This window comes from Sprattus sprattus, assembly GCF_963457725.1.
Source record: "Sprattus sprattus genome assembly, chromosome: 13".
NCBI lineage: Eukaryota > Metazoa > Chordata > Actinopteri > Clupeiformes > Clupeidae > Sprattus > Sprattus sprattus.
The window spans coordinates 3,882,147-3,907,971 of NC_137911.1; the positions used below are offsets into that span (position 1 = coordinate 3,882,147).

The 25,825-nt window shown below is 46.1% G+C and overlaps 2 protein-coding genes across 2 annotated transcripts in view; one reads left to right on the plus strand and one right to left on the minus strand.

Annotated features, from left to right (window-relative positions):
- Nucleotides 1-613: 613 nt before the first annotated feature.
- insm1b (insulinoma-associated 1b) lies at nucleotides 614-2,035 on the plus strand (the record flags this gene model as incomplete). The annotated part of the gene is made up of 1 exon (XM_080849716.1): nucleotides 614-2,035. The coding sequence occupies one exon, from the start codon at nucleotides 614-616 to the stop codon at nucleotides 2,033-2,035; it is 1,422 nt and encodes a 473-aa protein (XP_080705842.1).
- Nucleotides 2,036-4,761: 2,726 nt separating this feature from the next.
- The window catches only part of ralgapa2 (Ral GTPase activating protein catalytic subunit alpha 2), a 136,471-nt gene continuing 115,407 nt past the window's right edge, over nucleotides 4,762-25,825 (minus strand). The window contains exons 40-41 of the mRNA XM_080850757.1: nucleotides 14,436-14,560; nucleotides 4,762-7,587 (exon numbers count right to left, since the gene is read on the minus strand). Of these exons, the coding sequence (XP_080706883.1) occupies nucleotides 7,415-7,587; nucleotides 14,436-14,560 (298 nt within the window). The 3' untranslated portion in view covers nucleotides 4,762-7,414. The remainder of the gene's footprint in view (nucleotides 7,588-14,435; nucleotides 14,561-25,825) is intronic.

A 25,825-nucleotide genomic window follows, 5' to 3' on the forward strand; every position in this document is an offset into this window, starting at 1 on the left:
ACATAGTCCGTAAAAGTGTATACCGTACTGTCTCGATATAAAGATGTATTCTTATTTGTATTAACACATTTGGCATAGTCTGCCAATATACATTCGACTGTTTTTGAGGTAAGACTTAGCAATGACTGACACTTCCTTTCGGAATATAGTGGCCCCCGACAGAGAACTCACAAAGATGGCACGTGCGCAGCAGAGTAGGGAACCATCAGACCGTAAAGAGAGGAGGGTCCCGGCGTGTGCCTCGTATGTGGAGGGGTCCTGCGCACATTAATAAAATAATGCGCAGGTACATCTGCTGAGCAATCTGCAAAGTCCTCCCACGTAGCCCCACTGACCGAATCTTTGAACCCTCCCACAAGCAATTCCATAGGGATCTTCTTTTCGTCTGATTGGTTGGAGACGCAGCGACAATGGGCGAGAACAATAGCATCATTCCTCCTTAAAACAGTGCTGCTATGCCTTGGAGACGAAAGCATTTCAGGGAGAGAAACATCACTAGCCACAAGATACATTCCGATTGGACATTCACGGCGTGTCTGTGCCTCCCGAAACCTGGATTCGATCAAAGTCTTCACCGCTGTTTTTAAAGTGCCTTCACCAGTCATCTGCCAACATGCCCAAAGGTTTCCTTGTGAAAAGAAACAAGAAAGCGGCACATGTTTCGTACAGGGTTCGCTCTGAAGAGGATGCTCAGGAACACACTCCAGCTCCAGGCTGTCAAATTACTTACGACCCATCCCCGACTGTTTCCGCCGCATCCAGCCCGGACAGAGTCGCAGCTTCACCAAACCAGGCAGCAGACACGCCGGTGCCGGGGCAGGAGGCGAAACATTTGCAATTCGGCAACCCTGAGGCACTGTATCAAGCCCTCTACAGCCCCACCCGACCCATCAGCAAAGACCATGAAAAGAGGTACTTCGACAGAAGTTTCAACCTCGGCTCACCTATTTCCGCGGAATCGTTTCCAACGTCAGCATCTCTCACCGGCTTGGATCACCTGCTGTTCGCCCCGGTTGACTTGAAAATCGGCACCAGCAACAGTAATCGTGTTGGCAGTAACAGCGCCATACCAAGCACAACCATCAGGAACACCACCAAAAGGCCTTCCTCCGACAATGACCGTAAAAACAAAAACACAGCCAAAAAGCCCAAAGCTATACGCAAACTTAATTTTGAAGATGAAATGACTACGTCTCCTGTACTGGGTCTGAGAATCAAAGAGGGGCCCATAGACCCGAAGCCAAGATCAGCATCCACGGGAAGCAACAAGCCATTGGGAGAGTTCATCTGCCAGCTGTGTAAGGAAGAATACTCGGACCCATTTTCTTTAGCTCAACATAAGTGCTCCAGAATTGTGAGGGTTGAGTACAGATGTCCTGAGTGTGAAAAGGTATTCAGCTGTCCAGCAAATCTCGCCTCGCACAGGCGCTGGCACAAACCAAGACCCCAGAGCGTACCCGGGATGCCAGCACCACCGGGCATGAAAGTAGATTCTGCCAAAGTAGTGACCGATGTTAAACCTGCACCCGAGGACATAAAGGTTGCAAGGATCGAACTTGTGACAGACAGAGACACCCCCAGTCCAGGTCTGTCAGAATCGGGCTCCGAAGATGGATTGTACGACTGTCAACACTGTGGAAAAAGATTTAAACGCCAAGCGTACTTAAGAAAACATATTTTGGCACACCAAGCCTTGCAAAACCAGATTCTGGATGACCACACATTCCAAAATACAGAGAAAGTGGAAGAGTCTGCCCATGTGTCCTCTACTACAGACGAAAGCCAAAGCTCCAGTCCCCTGAATCTGAGCCCCGTTGACTGCCTTCTCTGCCCCGTATGTGGGGAGAATTTTCCCAACAGGGCTAGTCAGGACCGGCACCTGCGTCTCTTGCACTCATCTCAAGTTTTCCCATGCAAGTATTGCCCTGCCACATTCTACAGCTCGCCTGGACTCACAAGACACATCAACAAATGCCACCCCTCAGAAAATCGTCAGGTGATCCTTCTGCAAATGCCTGTGCGCCCCGCCTGCTGAAGAGTTGTGTATTATACTGTAAACTGATAAAAGCTTTTGAATGATACACCCGGGGTTGTTTTCAGGCGGTCATTTCACAACAACACTATCAAGCGTAGAAGTTCAGTCTGAGGACACGGCAGACGGCACTCTAAGTGGCTTTCACGCAAACCAGCTCACCCAGCAGCTACGGATCTACTTCTGAAATTCTATATTTTCAGAAGTTTTCACAAGTTAGAATGTCAGAGGAAAAATATTAGAGTGTTTGTTAAACTGTTATTTTTAGGACAAATGCACTCGTGGTAATGTCATAGCTTAGACCTAAGAAATGTTTTACTAGGTGTACCTCCTGTCATGAAAGCCTTTCAATTTAAATGCTGTACATTTCTTTATCATCGTAGCTTTAATAGCCTGTGAATCGCAGGTCAGAGATTCGACTCTGCCTTTACAAAAAGGGTCTCGGAACATTCCCTTGTTGTTGCGAACGGCAACCGATGCCTTGTAGAGTTGTAAACACACGACATGCGCTGTACAACTGCCTTAAAGAGCTCAACCTGATGATTGTTTTGATTTTTAATGTTGGCACATTTTAAAATATTTAAGTGTAACTATGGCAATATGCTTAATCGTAATTATTTTATTTATTTATTTATTTATTTAACTACAATTATTTTATGAAAATGATTGTGTTGTGCGACTCTCTCTCTCTCTGTCCTCACATGTTGTAGCCAAATGGTTTTGTCATTGTTATGAAGTTATCAATGTTGTGAGTGGTTACTCAATTTACAATCTACAGCTCTTGTAAACGTAAAGCTCTTATAGATGCAATCCTTTTTTTTTTGTATAAACAGGTTATTTTGGTAAGTGTTTGCTTTTATAGCGCTTTGATTGTATGTTCAAACGGTCTTGTCTGTCTTGTCCTGAAATAAAATATTTTCAAAGTGAAAGTTCCTGTGCTAGTTTGACATTTACGCATCTCTGACGCGTCTGTAACAAGCCACCAGGGGACATTTTAGGTGATGACAGGTATAGGCCTACTGATTAGTCTCATTAAAAAGGAATAAACTACAGAACGACATACACACAGTAATCTCTGTACAAACATGCTCAGCAAAGGGATTTCACAGGATCTCAATGGCATGTCACCACCATACTATAACACATTTTGATGGTTCTAGTATGAAAGACAATTGTATTGATTTGACAGTAGTCAAGGCACACTAACTCATTACTTTCCCTTCCACGTATTCACCCCGACCAGAAACGGGGGGTCATTTATACATTTATAGTGACACCATGCAGTTATGTGATGGAGAAAGAGGCTTCTCAAGTCAGTGAGCTTTAATTGTAGTATATTGGAAATACGTTCGGACATGACTCCTCTGAGGTAAACAATCAAATTAAGAAAACAGTGACAGTACTCGAAATGTACTTTCTGAAATAAACCTGTTATAGGTAATTAATCTGCAAATGATCTACAATATCAAGCGTGAGGATTTGGTAAGTGGTTTGAGCAGGCATAACATTGAAAGCAACTCAAACACTTCAGAGCCACCAATAACAAAGATGTGATGGCAGTATTAACTACATTTAAACAAGGAATCATGAGCTGTCATTAAACATTACTGTATTTTTAAACTAGCTCCAGTACCCAAAAGAGAATCCTGTATTGGCCAGTTCTTCTTTTAAATTAATAAAAAATACAAATCTGAAAAATGTCATCCAATAGTCTAAACTCGACTCAAATAAGTATTCTACTCTTAAAGGTTTAGTCATAATGTATTCTATGAGAGAAGCCCTCCACAAAGATTCTCTCAGTAACGATATAATTTCCTTGCGCCATATAGGTTATACATTTGTGTTCCATTTAAACCTTGAAAGTGACATCTTGTAGAAAGCCAATACAGAATATGGACGGTTGATGACAAGGACAGTTCTTACAAAAGATTGTAATAACAAAGGGAAATAACACGAAGCATAACTTATCTGGCTCTACCCTCCCCCACCACGCACAATGTGCTTTTGGGGCTCCAATTATCTTTGAGTGCTATTCTTAAGGCTTTAGACAGCCAAAGGTGCTGCGGACTCTGCACCTGTAACACAGACAGTGGAGTGGGGTCTATTATGTGTCCCTCCACTAGCCCCATGGAGAACAGCAGGGGGGACAGATGGGAGGGGGGTCAGGTTACTCCAGCTGCTCTGGGGGCAGTGGATAAGAGCAAGACAACCTCTACCCTGAGCACCCCCACCCAACCCCTTCACGCTGTCCCTCACTACCCTGAGCACCCCCACCCAACCCCTTCACGCTGTCCCTCACTACACTGAGCACCCCCACCAAGCCGCTTCACGCTGTCCCTCAGCACTCCGCTCTCTCGGCTCCCCAACAGCGCTACGGCCAACCTGTCACAGTAGGCGATTGGATTCTCCCACAAGGAGATCAATTAAATCAAAATCGCATGAAGACAAATTGCTTCTTTACCGGCTATTATAAATGGGCACGCCAACTGTAAACTGGTGGTGCCAAAAAGGTTACTTGACTTATCTGGACAAAGCAGGGAGATACAGGTCCTATTTTAGATGGAAAAAATGATGGCAGACACTCTCAAAATGAATTTCAAATTGATTTAATGAAATGTTTAAAATGTTCACATTTCTAATAAAGAGAACAAGATTTTTTTTCTCATTAAAAAGTTTGATATGTTAACAGGTGATGATGAAATCTTCAATCCCCCCCCCCGTCCCTCATTTACAAAGATTACATTACAGGCATTAATATATTTATATCCAATAGGATGACAACCCTCTCAAAAAACAAACAGTACAGGGTTCCTAAACCAAAATCAACAATAAACACTAGCTCTGTCACTTCACATAAGTAAAGCCAGCTGGAATTAAGACACTTTCCAGGTCTGGACCAAGTCCCCTTTGACAACCACCATCATGTTCCAAATCGATCAGACTTCTAGAAAGTTCACATCAACACTCAATAGGAACATCGGCCGGCAATGAGAAGAGTGTGGTCTTCTGAATGGCTGCTGCAAGGTGGGTGAAATATCGGACTGATCTGGGTTCATTCTTTGCATACATTCCTCAAACAAACAACAAAAATCTTCCTTCAGATCTGCCATGAAGAGCATGCCTCATATGTTATTTATCAGTGCTTGGAAAAGAAAATGAACTCCTTAAACCATGAAACACGACAGAAAGAACAGATGATCAGGTAAGGCAAATTAGTGCAACATGCGTGGTGTTGCATCTCAGGTGGAGCTAACAGAGCAGGTATCACCTGGCCACCATGACAACCTCCCTGCTGGCTTGGATCTCAAGGGAATAGGTGTGTGAGTGTGTGCGTAGATGTGTAGGGCTGGGTTGTGTGTGTGTGTGTGTGTGTGTTTGTGTGTGTTTTGTGTGTGTGTGTGTGTGTGTGTGTGGCAGGGGTTCACTGGCAATGCCAGTGCGCTGGTTGCTAGGAGGACGCAGAGAGCTCAGCACTGGCATGTCCTCCAACCCCCCCTGATGGCATGGGAAGGGCACCAGGACAGAAGCGGTTGCAGCAACGAGGAGCAGGTGCGCTTTCATTCCAATTCAGCATCAAATCAGAACGGAGATACTCCTGGAACAACGCAAGGGGCATTCCAAAAGCCACTCCATCTGCTCGCATGAAATGTTTGCAGAGATCACAAGTAGCCGCAGAGCAGAGGGGCCTTTGTGGCAACAAAACAGCAGCAGCTCATTTTATCTGTTTCACATGTGTGCTATCTCCATCCCCACGCCCCATGTCTCCCTAATTTACAAAGATGAGGGGTATGAGACCAACCTTCAGAACAAGTGTATGGATTTAATAAAGGAACCAAATAAAATAGCCTCTGCTGAATTGCTGAATGAATGAAAGTGCAGGAGGCAATTGGGGTGGACAGGTATTACACATTTACTCTGACAAGGTCCTTCTCGCTCTCTCAAACACACACACTCACTCGCACACACGCGCACACACATACACTCACACACACACACATACACGCACACGCACACACACACACACACACACACACACACACCAGTGCACGGAGTTAAGAATCACCTGAGGCTCCAGTGGTAATTACATCTATTCAGCTCATGTACACATCTAATTAAATGGCAAAAACATCAGCAAATATTACTCTGTACATACAAACAAGAAACAAAAAACAAATCATCAAATAAAATTTAAAGCAATGCACATTTGAGAGAGAACGGACAACATGGACGAGAGGACACACATCTTGAATATCCTACATTATTGTCAACAGAGCTCAAAACATCTCTGGAAACATTGGAATGTCGAGCAGAAATCACATGGAACAATGCAACAGACAAGTATACATAATTTAAATCTAGTTTACATTTCCTTCGTAACACCACAGACATATGACTTAATATTTGCCCTCTTGATTTTTTTCCTTGAGGCAAAAATGCATGAAATTTGCAGCAAAATGATTAATGTAACTAAACTAAAATTGTAAATGACAGCATGAACTGAAACAAGATTCATTTCCGTTAGAGTTAGTGATTTCCCCTCTGTGGACATTAGCATTACATTGGAAAACTTCATCAACTTTCTAGAAGAAATGAATCACTATGCAGACCATGCGATGATCATTCCATAAAGCGGGCAACAAATGCATTGTCCCATTGCACACTAATATGAGTTCACTCACATATTAACAGGGACACTCTCGTTGACATACATAGACTGGTTCAGCTCTTGGTATGTTGACAAAGAAGTGTTTTCTTGCTCAGAGACACATTCATAGTCACAAGCACACACACAAACACACACATTCGTTTTGACAAGCACACACACAAACACACACATTCACAAAGTGGTAGCGAGCAGATTTCCCCATAGTTCTCTCCGTAGTGTCTGAAGTATTGCAGTTCAACAGCAGCATATGCTACCAGCAGTCCAGCTACGGCACAGAAACTGCACTGATCTCTTTAAAAAAAAAAAGACATTTCTTTCTTCCTTACCTGACTAGCTTGTGATATTTCCGCTCATCATCATCAAATATCACTGATGCTGTCAAAATAAAAAATATGCCGGAATAACATTTTCCTCTCAATCCACTCACTAGTGTGGTAGTGGTAAAACCTCGTCTACACATGGGCACCGGACGTCCACGGCAGCAATAATCCATTTAGCATTTCCAGTTAGTTGTGACCAGTGTAGAACAACAAGAAAAAAAAAAAACACAGAAAAAAAAAAAACACATTAGAATATTTCACAATAAAAGTGACCATTGCAGCCTTGTTGGTGGTTGAGGTTGTTATTGGCAGGGACACTGTGGGTGAGTCTGGGAGAGGGGGAGAGGGCTCAGATGGAGGGACACTGTGGGTGAGTCTGGGAGAGTGCGATAGGGCTCAGTTAGAGGATTTGCTAATGGCGCTGGCGGAACGGCGAAGCTTCCCGGACACTCTGTTCTTCGTGGCGCGTGGCATCGTCGGAGAGACCTGGTCGGTGGAGTCGGCGGCAGCAGTGGCGGCGGTCGCCGTGGTGACGGGAAGCTCTGCACTGGTGCTGCCGCTCAGGGATCCTAGGAGGGGAGAGAGGAAGAGCAAGACGATGGGACAGCCGCAGAGAAGAAAACAGCTCAGTATTGGTGGTGGTGGTGGTGGGGGGGTTGTTCAGCGCTAAAAGCAACATGCCTGCACCTGCTGTGCCATCACGCCCAACATGCCTGCCTCTCCCTAATAGCCTCCCCAAAAACAAACAAATAAATAAACACCACAGAACAACAGCAGTAATGCTCCAGTGATCTTCTACCCCACACCAACAATTCCAAAGAGGTCTACCCTCTGTTGTTCCACCAGAGTATGAACCACTGGCTGCACTGACAAAAGGTGATGTGAGGCTAAATGAGAAGTAGAGGAAGAATGTGATTGTTCCAGCCAACACGTTGATACTTGATTAGGAGCTTTCGCCACTTTAGAGACCCAATCCACTCAGGCGTGCGAAAACACAGAGGCTGCTGTGTATCAAATGTGCATTTTGTGGTGTGTCTGTGACATTGAGAATGTGTCTGCAGTAATTCAAACTGTGGACCAGAAGTAGAGTTGGTCAGGCGTTGGTCTCGGAGTATCAGTAAGAATACTGTGCACCATAGCACTAGCAGCCTTAAAGCTGTGAACAGACCGGCAGCTTTACGGGTGCAATCAGCTGATGAACCGTTCAGATGAGGGGCCGGCACAAAATTACATCTCTGCCGCCCCCCCCTCCCTCTTTTAACTGCTGCCTTGGAATTAAACAAGTTCCTTGTGTCCTGAGCAGCATCTGCTTGCCTATTTTCTTTCCGTTGTCTTTCATTTCAGCCCCTTTTTTCCCTCCTCCCTGACGCAGCTCGAGTTTCCTGGGCTCAAAAGGGGAGCAGATGGACGGAGAGAGAGGGAGGCCTGCCGTCTGCGCAGCCTTCCCCCTCTGGCTCTCTCCTCAGGGCCCTCCACACATTCCCCATCTCTGGGTGAGAAGATGGGGGGGAAAAACCCATGAAGGTGTGGGAATGCCTGTCTGGTCAGTCTCCACTGAGATCTCCACTGAGTGTTGGCGTTTCATCACATCTTGAGGGGGTTAGCACATTCAAATAGCCTCAGAGTGAAGCAATGTCACAGCTGTGGGAGCAGCCCTTGGGCTCGTGTCCACACAGGCAACATCACCTATCCGGAGCGGAGACGCAGTGGAATAGCAAGGCTTCACGCCCCTGGGGGCTGGACAGAGAGTGCAGCAGCTCTGGGCAGTGGCATGTGTGCAGGGCTAAGGCCGACAGCTAAAGGAAACTGGGGCACTGTGCTCTGATAGGATAGATTTGATGTCGTCCGTGGGATGGAATCTAGCTCCTGAAAGCATCTATAGCACACACTGAACTTTCAAGCCTTTCAATGGATAGAAATGTAGGTGGGTACGGTACAGAAGGACACACACCAGGTCAGGGAAGGGGGGAGGAGGGTCAGTGGGATTCTGACTGTCCAGTCAATGATGACTGTTTCAGTCATCTTAGGTCTATGATGACCGACTTTTATGGAGATGACTTATGGAGTATAATGTAATTGTGGTAGACATTGACATGCCACTCTATTTGTAGACCATATAAAAAAAGCACAAAGTGTGGTGGGAATATCTTTACCTACTCTCTCTGACCTCCCTGAACCCTCCTCTATATCCTCTTCAAATCTTTTTTGGACTTGGTCCATAAAAAAAACAACAACACACAAAAGCAACAAAAACAACTCTACCCTTGTGTGTACGGGTTGGTGGGTGGGAGTGTGTGTGAGTACGGAGGTGGGAGAGCAAGAACATAAACAAACAAACAAACAAACAAACAACAGAGAAATCAAGCAAAAAGGGTTTGCTCCCCACTGGACCCCTGCAGCGATTCCAAGTAAGCAGAGCCGATCTCCATCAGGGCCAAGTGTTAGTGTCAGACACCTCCAAATCAACAGGCAGACAGACAGGGAGAGAGAGAGGGAGGGAGGGAGAGAGAGAGAGAGGGATAAAGAGGGGGAGAGAGTGGGGAGAGGAAGAGTGAGGGAGAGAGGGAAGCAGAGAGAGAGAGGGAGGGAGAGGGAGGGAGGGAGAGATGGACAGGGAGAAGGAGAGAGAGATGGACAGGGAGAAGGATAGAGAGATGGACAGGGGGAGGGAGAGAGAGAGAGCGAGGGAGGGAAAGAGAGAGGGAGAAGAGAGAGAGGCAGTGAGGGAAGGATAGAGAGGGAGGGAGAACTGGACAGGGAGAAGGAGAGAGAGAGATGGACAGGGAGGGAGGGAGAGGGAGAGAGAGAGAGAGGGAGGGAGGAAGAGAGATGGACAGGGAGAAGGAAAGACAGATGGACAGGGAGGGAGAGATGAACAGGGAGAAGGAGAGAGAGATAGACGGGGGGGGAGAGAGAGAGAGAGAGAGAGAGATGGACAGGGAGAAGGATAGAGAAATGGACAGGGAGGGAGGGGGAAAGAGAGAGTAAGATGGACAGGGAGAAGTAGAGATGGACAGGGAGGGAGGGAGAGAGATGGACAGGGAGGGAGAGAGAGAGAGAGAGAGATGGACAGGGAGAAGGATAGAGAAATGGACAGGGAGGGAGGGAGGGGTAAAGAGAGAGAGAAAGAGAGAGAGGGGGGGGTGAAAACTCGGGCAAAAAGAAAGCAAAGACATGCAACCACTGAGAGAGAAGAGAGACTCCTGAGAGTGCACCGATTCTGTCATGCTGCTACCACATCAGTGGCTCCTTGCTGAGCAGCATACACCATAGCCAGCCCAAATCAACCAAACTAGTACCACACACACACACACGCTCCACAACACACACACACACACACACACACACACACACACACACACACACACACACACACACACACACACACACACACACACACACACACACACACACACACACACACACACACACACACACACACACACACACACACACACACACACACACAATGTGCTTCTCCATACAAGTGTTGGTTAAATGAAGCTGGTTAGTGAAGAGGAGGGAAGTGAAGAAAGGTTTGGGAAGACCAGGCAAGGGAAGGTCTTTCTTGCAGCACACAAGCTTTGGACATGGGCATAGAGGGGTGGGAGGGTGGGTGGTTAAGAGGGTAGTCTTACCTTCATCATATACCGTAATGAGACCTTTAACATATTTTAATCTAAAAGAGGAGAGAAGACAATAAAGCATCACGTAAAACACACAGTCACAGCACAGAACTGGGGCCAGGGAAAGAAAGAGGGAGGAAAGGGGGAAATGACAAAAAAAGAAGGAGAGGCGGAGGGAGAAGGAAAAGAAAGGAAGGGGGGTAACATGGTTAGCTAACGTCACGACAACACTGTAACAACAACAACACCAAAACCAACAACAACAACAACAACAAAGGAGCTTGTGCAGCACCATGGCCAGTGAAGTGTTATTGCTGTGGCTGTAATCTAGGACACAAAACATCAGCACACGGCAGAGGGAGCATGAACACAGAGTGGGAGGAGAAACATCCCTTTGGATGGAGTCTGCAGTCCCTTTAGAAAGCAACACAACTTCCAATCAAAGGAGGTCTCTCACAGACCCCACTCATTCTGTTTCTCTTGTGACATCATCCTTTTTGCAGTTGATGAGAAGTCAAAGATGTCCGTAACATATTCCTATACTGCTGCTGTGGTGGTGGACAGTGTGAGAGGAAATTTGATTAGCGCTGGTATTCTGTGAATCGCCCAAAATGGCCACAACCATAAAAGCAACAACAACAGCACAGCAGAGTGGAGATGCAAATGGGTTAAAAAAGAATACTATATTGGAACCTGAATGAGTTTGGTTGTGTGTGTGTGCCATACTTGAATTACACTTTCAAAACAGACGATCTCAGTAATACCTTCCTCTTGCCATCACTCTGTGTGGAGTGACTACAGGCCCACCAAGAGACTGCAGGCGTAATGTCACTAATACTGCACAACAGTGGACTTAGCCCAGGTGACAACAGTCACTTTTGTAGCCATAATATTATAAATATAAAAAGCAGTCAGCAAATAATAAATACATAAAATCTCTATTAAAATATGACTTCACAGGGCATGCAGGATCAAAACCAGTGGAACGTGGAGAAAGCACTGGATACGAGCCAGGAGACTGGAGGTGGGTTGGGTTGGGTGAGCGGGGCTCTGGGGGTGTGGGCTGGGAGAGAAGGGTGACATGCCTAACTGAGGAAACAGGCAGAGAGCTTACTACAGTCCAAGCGGGCCCAGGGATACTCCGTGCTCCACAACATTCCTGGCCAACGTCTGCACACTGTCATGGGTCACGCATTAGTGGTTGGATCAGGGCTAACACACTTCATCATTCCAGAGGTTTCCCTCTGTCTGTCACACACACACACACTCACTGACTTACATCTACAGCATGATACATGGATTCAGCTGAGTAACACAAACATTGCTACAGTAGCTGTTAGAGTCGTCTGAAAAAGATCTCCACTACCTGAATGTCATCAGATTTAAACATCTGGGGCCGTATTCACAAAGCCTTTTATCTTACCACTAGGAGTGCTCCTAACTCGCGCTAAAACATTTTACGTAGGAGTAATTTGTTAAAAGTGATTCACAACGCCTCTGAGACCTACTCATACTAAGGATAATACCAACTCCTAAGCTTAAGATAAAATCACCGTTGCTATGGATGACGTCGATTCTCATGCACGAGTTTAGAAGGGGTGAGGACGGTGATTGGTTGTTGACAGGCTCTCAACTCATTCGTGACGTCCCTCTAACAATCCCACTATATCAACTGAAAATAAGAGAATAATCTAGGCTTCAAATTAAGTCATATTAAATAGTTATGGACAGTGCAGTTAGCAGAATGCACACGCATGATGACAAGTTTGTGCATCCAACGGGAATGACACTTTGCACGTTAAGAGAAATGGAAAGCGATCAATATATATAATATGGCAATTGCATGTAATCAAGGCAGTAATAATTAAAGCACCCAGCAAACTGCTAGGCTATTATATCTCCAGCCATTGACCACTTCAAATATCAGCACATACGGCCCTTCAAGCCCTCCAACCTTAATTGATCAAAGCGAATCGAACGTGAAACGTAGTCTATGGTCCCAGGACCAATAGCCACTGTCACCCCAGCGGCATCCAGCTGGTAAGTTCTCAAAAACCTGCTGCAGACCGCTCTCCGTTGAAATGCACGAGTCATCGGTACATCCAGGCCACGGTGGACGAAAATGTCATCATCTTTTGATGGGGCAATTATTGTAATGTGTGTCCCGTCACTGGACAGTCCCGCGATCGCCATGGAATTTACTTTGATCTTGTGTAATAAGCGATTGTCCAAAGGCAACTGGATAAACCTTTGGATGATGTGGGGTCTACAGTGCATTGATAGTTTGATGAATTAAACGGCTGACTGATGAATCCCAGTGTCGTCATTTGCGTTTTCCGCGAAGCCAAATAGGCTATCTTTATGTTTCCAAACATTTCACTTCGGGACACATCGTTGTTTAAAGGCGTCATTGCAACCCGCGCTAATTCTACGACAATATTAATACCTTCACGGTTTAAGCAATGTCTTTTATCAATTCCAAGTCGGCTGCAGCCATCTTACGATTTTTTGTGAATAAGTCTTAGTGACTTAGGAGTCCTCATGAGGAGTTTTAAGCTGTCCTAGACTTAGGTGCTACTTTTAGGGATAAAATACTTTGTGAATTGCTCTTAGTAAAAAAAAATAGGAGTCCTAAATTTAAGACTGACACACCCATTATTTTTAGGAGTTTCTCCTAAATTCGCCACTTATGAGCTACTTTTAGCCCTAAGATTCTTTGTGAATACGGCCCCTGGACAACTGTGCATCCACCTAGTTCTTTTGGGGCTTTGATAAAATAACAAAAATGTTTCTAGATAAAGAATGTTTTTGTTTTGCAGACTGCCATAGTATACACCTGGGAATCAACACTTGCATGGGCTGAATGCCTTTATGTTAGAGTCAACAGCTGCTGAGAGATCAAAATAATGAACAAGGTGGAGACAGACATTCTCATATGGATATAAGGACACCTCAAAGGCTGCTATTATACCATAGATACTACAGTTAAGTGTACTAAGTGTTAAGGGCCTCTTAAAAGACTACTTGAATGTGCTCAGTTTTTCTATTTCAAATCTCATGTATCACACATGGCAGTCATTACTGTTATGTACTCTTATGGTTACTCATGTCCAGTCATATAGAATGGTCACTGAACTTCTAACCAGATCTATTCATACGGTGTATATGAAATATAAATACAAGAAAACACTCCAACGGCAATCAGATATACAAATATCAGTAATATTCTCCTTGATATGAGAGGTCACTGTTCCCTAGCCTCAAACTGATGTGATGGCTTTGTGTGTGAATATTATAGGCCTTGTGTTGAAAATTGGTTAGAGATACCATAACTCGATCGGTCGAATATTCATCAGTTTCTGAAACTGTATGTATCAGTGTGCTTACTTCCAGTTATGGGCTTAAAAGCAAACACAAACAAACATACATACGCACACAAAGTACTTGCAAATCATTTCGTTCCTTCAATGACAAAACGCTGTTCAAAATGAATTTCCTACACACCAAAACGTGTGTGGCTGCTTTGCATGTGGGTTTGCGAGGGTCGTGGAGGGCCAGTATATTGATTCTCCACAAATTTAAAGGGGAAGAAACGGAAGGAGTCATTATGGAAATGGACCCGGCAGCTTCCTGTCTTAGACGCTTACCAGCCTTGCATTTTGTTCACAGGGAATACAGGAAAATATCTGGGGTAAAGAGTAAATGAATAAGGAGAAAGGAGAAAGACAAAAGGTAAAGGAGAGAAGGAGAAGGGGGATGAGAAGGGGTTGAGGGTCAAGACGTGCTCTCACCTGTGGTACTCATTGTATAGTACATAGGCGATGGGGAGAACACCTGGGCAGCAAAGTCCTCAAAGGTCATGACCTCACGATGGTTCTGGATGATAGCCTCCAGGTAGAGTGCCCGCTCCTCATAGCTTAGTGACTCAGAGTTAAGGAATCAATGCATGTTAGCTCAGTAACAAACACCTACAAAAATTGAATGCACAAGATGTAATACATACAATTACATTAGATTACTTGGCAAAAAAACTACTTGGTGTCCCACATGGTTCAATTATGGGACCACTCATATTTTGCATTTATACGAATAGGAACAGAGACAATATTTAAATGTCAGGAAATAATAACTCATAAATGGAGCTTCAAATCTTAAAAGACCATCTAAAGACCATCTTTTTGGTAATAATTCAGAGAAAATAATATAGCACAACATCAACATCAAACATCAAACTGCCAGGCCAACAAAAACACTGCATAAGTTTCCTGCCTCCCACTGTTTTCAGTCAGTTCCCCAGTTCCCATATCAACAGCACATGTCCCCCTGATGTAAAACTTCAGGAGTTTTCAGAGTATAGAACATTCAGGTGCATTCCTTTGTGGGTGTGTGTAGACGAATGTGGAAAGTGTGAAAGTGCAAGACTTCTGCCTCAGGCAATCAGTTTCAGGCTTGAACTCCTGATGACTGTGTTGTCTAATGAATAGCCTGCCAGGGCGCTCCAGAGTGGAGCCACACGCCTGTCTGTTGAAATTCTAAAGGGACCCACTGATGCCATTCCCGCCTCATTATGGAAACTGCTTATGCTGCGCGGTGCTAGGCTGTTGCCAAGGCCCCACCACTCCACCATGGCCGAGCTGTCAAATCCACAGTTCCTGTCTGGTTGACAAATGTGTGTGTGTGTGTGTGTGTGTGTGTGTGTGTAGTGGTACAGCCACGTGCCGGCGCAGCAGGGGCTGAGGCAGCCGTGACAAATTGTTGAAAGGGTCTGTCTCAGCCCAGCACTGACAAGCACCTGAGCCTGAGGCCTGGACACAGGGAGGGGACCAATCTGCTTCCCTCCATTTCTGCCTCCATCAACATGCACATAGAGGAGGGGAGAATGGAGGGAGGAGAGCGAGTGGAATGGAGAAAGACAAAGAGATGGAAGAGGCTATCAAATCTTGAATAACGCAAAAGGGGACCAGAAAAATGGTGAACAGGTTTTTCCCCCTTGCTGTTTGAATTTAAAAGTCAACAGGTGGCCACACCACACCACAGGACAAACACTTGCTAGGCTATATGAAGGAAACTGGGAGCAACTATTCTGATGCGATGCTTTCTCCATCACTTAGTTCTAACCATTTTGTAGTTTTGCCCTTACTGAAAACCAAGACACAATATGCCCACTGCAGTTATGGCAATCTAGGATCAAATGACAGTGACTGATTAGCTCAGGCTAAGCATCAAGTACGTACTATACCTAGTTATCAACTTCACCTCATAATAACAACACAAACAGAGAGGAGTGACACATGGCTGGATGGAAGAAAGGAAGAAAAATCAAGATTTAAAAAAAGCAGAGAGGGAGAAAAAGACAAGCGAAAAAATTAGGACAGCAACAACCCAGAAAGGCACTAGGTCAACAGAGCCATATGCTGCTCCATTATGGGAGATGCAGATGACTGCAGCGTGGCCTGTTATTGAGATTCAGAGAGCAAATATTGACTCCAGCTGGGGCTTCCACTGCTTTAGAGAGAGAGAGTGAGAGAGAGAGAGAGAGAGAGAGAGAGAAAAGTGAGCGGGAGAAAAACAGAGAAATACTAAGAAGAAAAACAGGATTGGACATAGGCAAACAACTAGATATAAATGAATCGTGATCACTCCCCTTGGTCCACCAAATGATGAATAAATGCACAGTTCAGTCCCTGTAATGCATCTGGTTGATTTGTCTCTCTCGCCCCACCCGACCCCCCCCTCACAACCTAACCCCCCGACCTTGTTTGTCTTTAATCACAGCGTGCACTGAGTACAGCATGTTCCACTTCATAAATGCAAATGGTGCCCAGGTTAGTGCAGACTGGGCTCAGTAATTCAATCTAAGGACACACTGAAAATGGTGACGCACGGCACATTCCTCTGACCCACACTAGGCCATCATCAAGAACAGCATCCGTAGAGACAACTTCATCTTGCTAGCCACCCTAGACCAACATCAAGTCCAAACCTGACACAGCTGTATTAGGGAGCTATCTGTGCCTAGAATAAAAACACATTGAATTCTCATCAATTCGATACAGTTGCATCCGACCAGGTGATGTCTATGAAATGGAAACGCATAAGCTACATAGGATATAACCTCTTTGCAGTTTTGACCTATACATCACATGTAACACAGGGAGGAGGTTGGCTTTTTAACTGAACATATGTTGACTAACTGTCCCTGAATCAGTCACTCCATATGGGAAGTCCAGGATGACCTGACACCCTGACAGAAGGTGTGAAGAAGTTTGGGGTTTCCCAGTCACCCAGTAAGCTGCATCAACCTTCAACCAACTGTGAGCAACGGCCAGCTGAGGCAATGTGAGAAGGGATTTTCCTGGAAAGCGTCTTAATGCACCAACTCCATCACAAACCACAGGTCTCTATGAGCGAACACTTCTTTACTAATAACTATTCCAGACAACGCACAGCAAAATAACGCCTAGGTTGTGTGAAATGAAGGGAAAATGCCACAGCAGAGATCATCTTCAACAGGAGGAGGCAGAAAAACCAACACCCTGCTATGTAAAATAATGTGATGACCTCACTCAAACAGAGGTCAGCGTCTGGCAAGATGGGAAAAGAAAAGGAAGAAAGGAACCACAATGGCCCCGTTATGGAGGAGTGAGGAAAGGGAAAAAAACAGAGATGACTTAAATCCACTTAATGACGAAAGTGACTTCTAAGCATTTTGAAGAGCGAGGGGTTTAACAGATAATGGGCCTTTTCCTCTCATGGCAACCCTCTCCCCCCCTCAGTCTCCCTCTCTATGCCTTCAGGGTGCACCAGGTGACAAAAGGAATGAATTACCACTCAGATAAAGCTGGGGCCCTCTGGGACGCCAGTGACTCATGGCCAATGCTGGGACTGGCTTAGCAGACACTGTCCTGAGCCTTACGCACATAAGGTGAGACGTCCACTCCAAAAGCACATTAAGCCAGACCAACAGGCCACCAGCCAACCTCAGAGCCACTGCACATCCTCTATGGAGCCAGTTAAAAGGGGGGGGGGGGGGGGAGGTTGGATTTGCGTGTGTTTATGTGTGTGTGTGTGTATGGGAGATGTGTCAGTGTGTGTGGGAGGGAATAAGACAGCGGGATTGTGTGCATGTCAGTCCTCCAGATGGCAGGGACGGCCAGTCCAACCAGTGGGGAATTGAGGGGGTCAGCCACTCTGACGCATCAAAGCCAAGGTCAGGGGGCAACAGTGGCCATGTTCAAGGTGAGTGGGGACCAAGGGCCAGAGGGTGGAGGTGGCGAGGCGTAGGGGGCCTCAGATGGCCCCTCATTAACAGTCTGCTCAGGCCGGCGCATCCTTGGGGACCCCTTCTGAACTGTCCCCTCCACACTCCCCTTTGTGTCCCCTCACACAAACACACACACACACACACACACACACACACACACACACACACACACACACACACACACACACACACACACACACACACACAGGCATACACAAAAGGACTGGCCCCCCTCAGGGGGCTCAGCCTCAGCAGTGGACTGCACAGGTTCACAGTGCTGACCAAACCATGTGCCTGGATCTATGAAGAAGACATATATATCTCAAAATGACAACAGTCCTTATAGTCACTGGTGAGAGAGGGGAGAGCAGAGAGTGATGTAGGGGGGGAGGGGGGATGGGTGGGGGGGCAGAAGGGAAATGGAAATGTTTTTTAAAAGCTCAGTGGGCAGCAGGGGCCAGGATTTCACACAGCCAGGGTCAATTAGCAGAGCCGGGGTGCCTCACTCCTCCGAGGCCGCCTGTCCGAGACTTCAGGGTCATCTGGCCTCCCAGCAGCAGCAGCCCAGCCCAGCCCCAGCATTACTGAGGCGTGGAGACATTATCAGTCACTTCTGCCAGACCTCCAGGGTAGGGCTTCTGCTTCTGGATGAACCACTTCAACCCTCTTCTGGACAGGCTGGGGAAAGTAAGGGAGGTAGGAGAGCCGGACAAATAAAGAGGAATGGTTTTTAAATTATGATGTTTCTCAAATGGGGTTGAATTCAGGTTTTTTTTCCCCCCTTTCCTTTTCTTCTGTCTGTTGCCTCTTTGGCATGGGGAGTGGCTGAAGTTCATGTGGAGTGTGTCTGAATGTGCTTGACCTCCTTTCTAGCGAAGTGCCAGTCATTAACCTCTACCAATCAGCTTGACCTTGGCAGAGAGGAGGGTGGAGCAGTAGGCAATTTGTGTGATTTCGGTGCAGGCTTTTGGGATGCAGGCAGAAGAGGCATACCGCACATGCCCGGCTCCCCTGAATGGAATGTTCTGGCAAGCCGTAATGAGTGCCACGTTCTTCTAATGAATCTCACTTCTTTTGCGGCTTTTAATGAGCCACTGAGAGAAATGCAGAGTCGTTAGTCACAGACAGAGAGTGTTACCTCCATGAGGGTGAGGCAGAAACACCGCCATGACCTGCACATAATGCCACCTGCAACACTTCACTATCGCCATGCTAGATCCTCACTTCACTATCGCCATGCCTCATCTCACTTCACTATCGCCATACTAGATCTTTACTTTCACTATCACCATGCTAGATCCTCACTTTACTATCGCCATGCTTCATTCTCGCTTCACTATCACCATGCTAGATCCTCACTTCACTATCGCCATGCTAGATCTTTACTTCACTATCGCCATGTTAGATCAGCACTTCACTGTCGCATGCCTCATCTCACTTCACAATGCCATACTAGATCTTTACTTTCACTATCGCCATGTTAGATCAGCACTTCACTATCGCCATGCTAGATCCTCACTTCAGTATCGCCATGCTAGATCTTTACTTTCACTATCGCCATGCTAGATCAGCACTTCAGTATCGCCATGCTCATCCTCACTTTCACTATCGCCATGCTCATCCTCACTACACTATCGCCATGCTAGATCCTCACTTCACTATCGCTATGCTCATCCTCACTACACTATCGCCATGCTAGATCCTCACTTCACTATCGCCATGCTCATCCTCACTACACTATCGCCATGCTAGATCCTCACTTCACTATCGCCATGCTCATCCTCACTACACTATCGCCATGCTAGATCCTCACTTCACTATCGCCATGCTCATCCTCACTACACTATCGCCATGCTAGATCCTCACTTCACTATCGCCATGCTAGATCCTCACTTCACTATCGCCATGCTAGATCAGCACTTCAGTATCGCCATGCTCATCCTCACTTTCACTATCGCCATGCTCATCCTCACTACACTATCGCCATGCTAGATCAGCACTTCAGTATCGCCATGCTAGATCCTCACTTCACTATCGCCATGCTCATCCTCACTACACTAGCGCCATGCTAGATCCTCCTCACAAAAAAAACTCTTTGATGCATGAGCACTGATTGGGGCAGGTGGAAATGACACTTGAAAAAAGTCACACAAGAGGAGAGGGCTGCAGGAGAGGGGTGGAGAGGGGAAGAGAGGACGGAGGAGTGTCAGCAGTCACAGCTCATATGAGACGGCCATGCATCAGCTCGAACAATGGCAGGTGTTGATTGGAGAACTTCTGGGTGTCTGGCTACCTGTTGTCACAGTGCCGGCCTGAGGTGCGAAGCCGGACCCAGCGGCAGGATTGGGGAGGAGGTGTGAGGTGATTATGGAGTAGAAAAAAAGAGAGAGAGAGAGAGAGAGAGATGGGAGGGAAAGACAGAGATGGCATAAGGGAATAAGGGTAGAGAGAGGCAGCAGACTACATGATGTGAGGAAATCTCCAGGTAACCATAGGAATACAGTCTGAGAGAGCAAATCAAAGAGAGAGCCATTTTCATGTGCTGAGCGAGTGGAACAATGCACCTGCCCCTGCCCAGTCCCAGCTGACGCGCCCACAGCGAGTGCCACAGCTCCAGCCCCTTAAGACTCATTACAGCTCAGACTCTCAGATCACAGAAGTTACTACAGATGATGAAGCAGACCAGACAAACTAATAGAGTGGAGGTGGACACAGAGTGGGAGAGACGGGGCTGAAATAATCAAAACACTGTCCATACCTGCCTCTCCAGATCACACCATCCAGCCGGGAGAAGAGGAGTAGGGGGAAGGGAGGGAGGGAGGAGAAAAGAGGCTCTTTACTATAACAGCAGGCCTCATTAGGCTCAACAGTGGGAAAGTCTGAGGAGAAGGGGGTGGGGAGGTGATAGGAGTGGGGGACCAGGGGGTGGCAGGGTAAGAACAGGTTAATTGAACCTCGGGGAGAAGGGTTGGGGATGGAGACGCCAGCCTCACCTCTCATCCATCCTTTTGGGGAGGGGGGGGGGGGGTGGGCAGACAAGAGTGACATCACACCCGCGTCCGGATTCCCACAAAGGACAGGCAGACCAGTCCAGGCATCGGCGTTGGAAGGTGATTTGTGATGGCACTAAATCATGCATGTGTCATTACCACGATCGCGCACCCTCAAAAGCCTGAGACACCAAATATTGATCGGGTCCACGGTGACAAAGGCTAGGGCTTGTTCACACATTTAAAACAACTTTAAAGGCGGTTAACTTCTGTTGCATTACTTTAGGTCATGACACCCAGCATCTCAGCTGAGTGCTAAGGTCAAAAGAGTACGAGCCACACTTCCCGATGACTCCACTCTAAGAGATATATATATCGCCTAGTCATCCTCTTCGATCCATGTGCAATATTAAGATAGAATATTTTATATCCACTGCCTGTCACTGCACACTTCTCTCCAAATGGCCTACTTACATGTTTGAGATGTCTAAAATGGATTTGGGACAATTCACATTTGGCAAACTGGCAGAGATGAGATTCGTTTCCAATGAATTTCATGGCCATTCTGCAGTGGCAGAGAATAAGGCTTGTAGCTTGTACCAGAAAAATAGGAAGAGCTTATTCAAAAGCTTTTCCATAAACAAATCAAAAAGGCACAGTGAGTTTGGATCCACAAAGGCCATGCATGAGTTCAGGTTCGGGTTACTATGGGCAAGAGAGGTTAACCCGGTTCCTATTCTCTCTAACGGAACAAGAACACATCTGAAGGTGTTCCTTATATGGGCTGCAGCAAACAAGCTATATTAATAATGTGGGCTTGCTATTTTGAATGTAAATCGAACAATTCCAGCTCACTCTCTTGTTTATTTGGTTTAATTTAATTTAGTTTCATTATGCTGAAATGCTGAAGCATTCAGTCAGAGACTTTGGAGATTTTTTTGAAAGAAGGCAAATCTATGGCAAGCATCTGTTGCCATGGCAGGAGAGTAAACACACACAGGGCCCCTATGGGATGCATTGTCATAGCGGCAGACAAGAGGCAGCACACAAAAGCTATCAGTGCCCGCAGTCCAGAGCCTGGTGGAGCACAGAGGTCAACCATCGTCAAGTGGCTCGTGCATGAATACATCACACACTCTGAGGCTAGTCCACAAGAACACCTTAATGAGTTCGCTAGAGAAATAGCTGATATTTTTCAAAAGTAACAGCAGAAAAACAGATCCAAGTAACACCCATTCGAACAGAGAGTGAACTGATCTTCCTTACTTCCTTCCTGATTCATTCTATTGCTGAGTGCTCCCAAAACAAATAATCTGAACCTAAACAAGACCCGGGTCCTCCATTCGAACACCAGCCTCATGGAACTCCTTCTACACTACTGCTGAATGGTCTGAGATAATGAAATATTAACAGCTCGGATTTAGCCCGCCTGCTATGTTAATGACGCCTGTGGAATGTGCCCAGAAATGTCCACCACACGCAGACATGCCTCTCTGTAATGCCCTCTCCTTTTCACCCTCTTCACAGAGAGGCATGCAAAGCAAAGACCCCGAGCAAACATTCAGTTGCCTCAGCTTGGCCTGGTGCTCTTCAATGCATGCCAGGAATGGAGTGACTTAACAACAGAGTGGGAACATGCACAGTGACATTCGCAGCTTGTCTTGTGCTTCCGGTCATGTCTACGTGGTTGTCATATTTAGAATAGGATGGACAGTATGTAGAAGAAAACAGGAAGAGACATTTTAGCAGTATTCCTAATTGAGCTTGATTTAACTAGTGTACATTATTTGGTAGAAACTGATACATTATTATTATTATATTATTGGTAGGAACGGATACATATTCCCCCTCAGGTACAATGTCTTTCAAAATTGTTTTCCAGGACTGAATATTTCTAGGAAAAAAGTAGCATGTGTTTTGTCATTGTTGTGCCTCCCTTTGGCCCTTTTGTTCAATTTAGAAACAAAGATTTGGCTAAAGAGGGAAGACCAAGCCTACTTTCAGCCACTTGGAGGATGTGTTCTAAGATGGGGATGTGTGGAGGGGGGTTGGAAGTCTGTGTGGGGACAAACCTTTATTCCCCCCTTTTTCTCTTCTCCTTCTGAATTTAATCCTCGCCTCAAGCTATACTGTGCAGTCAAGCGCACTATTACACAGCAACAATTAGAAAGGGGATGAAGCCTGGCACCTGGTCCTCTTGCATTCTGGGGGCCGTCAGTGGCAGCTGACTGTAAACCCATACAGCCCCCACCCACACACACACCCTCGCCAAAACCCCCTCCCCCGCCAGGTGGTCCTCCTTCAATAACATTAGCTAGTCACTTCAGGGTTAATCAAAAGTCCGCCTTGGCCCCCAACCCGCCTGCATGGAGCCTATTCAGGCGCCCACAGACAGTGTGTCTTTTATGGGCGGACCAGACAATGCGGCCGCTGGCTCGTCCCAATGAAGGGAGATCTGGGAAGAAGAGTAGAAGACAGGAAGGAGAGAGAGAAGAAGAAGAGAAGAAGAACAAGAAAAAGGGAGATAATGTAACTATGTGGCTGGCTCCTCCCTCAGAAGGGCCTGGCTAGCTCTTCACAGGGGCAGGGCCTTGTGTGGAGCCCACGGGTGCAGGGCGGGAGCGGGGAATAATTGGGGCTTTTCAGGGGACAAAAACCAGATGGAGGAAAGAGAGGAGTGAGTCGAGTGAAGTGGCGCAGCATCTCCACAGACATTGTGAAATGCCAAGGGGCGGGGGGGGGGGGGGGGGTTAACCAGGAGGATGGAGATAAAAACAAGTGGGTGTAGCTCTATCCAGCAGCACACAGCTCGATGCCGCGGGGGGAGAGAAAGCCTCTCTTCCAGCCTCCATCCCTGACTCTGAAATCCAAGCATGAATACCGTTCATCTGAATGACAATAGCTATAGATTTGTTCCCTCAAAACTGGTGTTAGGGGCCTGAGCAGCAATTAGCAGCTATACATACAGCAGCCAATGATGGGTGTCTCCAACATGAGAATGAAATGCTAGGAGCTTTTGTTTCATGGACAAAAACATACTCCGTCCCTCTGAGTCCAGGAAAGGGAAGAAAGAAGACAGAGAAGTGCAATGCTTTAGGAGATAAAATGTCAATCACACCACAGAGAAAGGCCCAGTGAATAGGGCTACCGTGAGGCTGGAGGTTGGTCTGACCACGACTAAAAATAATGTGTGGATGAATCTCAACTGGCACTCAGTGATGAAAGTCGTGGAATTAAAGGTCACAAAAAAAAAAAAATCAGACATTACTACCAACACAAAGTGATCTGAATGTCAGGTTCAGAACTGAATTAGGATCAAGGATATCGAAAAACAATTCCCGAACAACAACAAAACGAAGCAAACAAGAGAATAAGAGGCAAAAAACAAAAGATAATACGCCTACAAATTTCTGCACAACCAAATCTCCAAATCTCAGTCAGTTTTTGTGTAAACTGGACTCTCGTTTGGCCTCCATGTGGTGTGGTGTCCTTCCCATCCTGAGGAGGCCTGACAAGACCGTCCACCAGCCTGCCTTGGCCAGTCCCATCACACGCTCTGCTGCTTCTCCACGGTGACCAAAGTGAGGTCTGGCACTCCAGAACGCCAAGCCTCTCCATTACCACATCAAAGGGCGGCACCTCTGAGAAGGAGTGCTGGGAGCAAGCGAAACACAACACAACACAACACAACACATCACAACACGCAGGACAAATAAAAGAATCACGATACACACTTTTATGTTGGCATTGTACATTTTTTTTTCTTTTTTTTTTTTGATCCTGCTTGTTTTTTGTTTGTCCATCAACGCAGAAAATTCCATTTTGCTCTTAAGATGCAAATGCCCCCCGGTACAAGGGCATCCTTTAGCCCCGGACACAATCAAGCGTGGGCCATCGAGGAGTCGGCATTGCCTTTGAACTGTTAAAGTGGGATTTTAATGCGCAACTTATAAATAATCAACTAATTCCTCTTCAGTCAATGATTGAATAGAGGAAGGTGGGGGGAGGACAAGACGCGTGTCTAGTCTGAATGGCCACAGTGACCTTCCCCACAAATGACCTGTGAGGCCAAAACATAAAAAGAGAGGACGACAAACATGCTTAAGAATAATCTTAAAGGAGGAGAGCAACACGTGCACTGAGTACACAGATACTCACAATTATGTGTATGTTATGTTAAGTTGTATAGACTTTATGCCCATGACATTTTCAATTACATTTTTTTTTTGTTAAGCTGCACATTGGGTTGGTTTGGCAAGAGACTAGGCACTGAGAGACTCTTGAATGCATAATGAAGGATTTTTACAGGTACTGCAATCTGAAATACATATCCAGATCTATCACATACACACAACACACCCATACATGCAGGGACAGAGACAGGTGCATTCACATTAATACACACTCATGACATAGACATACTGAAGAGACAGAAAGAAATAACATCATTGCTGACATTAAATAGACACTCAAAATCCAAACTCTTTCACACACACACACAGACACACACACACACACACAGACACACACACACACACACACACACACACACACACACACACACACACACACACACACACACACACACACACACACACACACACACACACACACACACACACACACACACACACACACACACACACACGTGCACACAGACACAGATAAACATACAAACACATTCCCATACACAGAGTGCCAAAGCTTGCCAGGATCCCTCATTAACACTCCCCTAAAGCTGACATGAACAAAAGACACGAAAGCGAAGGAAGAAGGGGAGGGAGCGAGTGCACAAAAGTACCCACAAAACTAATCAATGAGAACACAACCATTGTGGGACGCAAACAAGAACAACATCCATTTGGAGAACCTGAGAGGGGGAACAGCTTTCACCGCAGTGCAGGCAGCCTGTCAGAGGAAGAGGAGG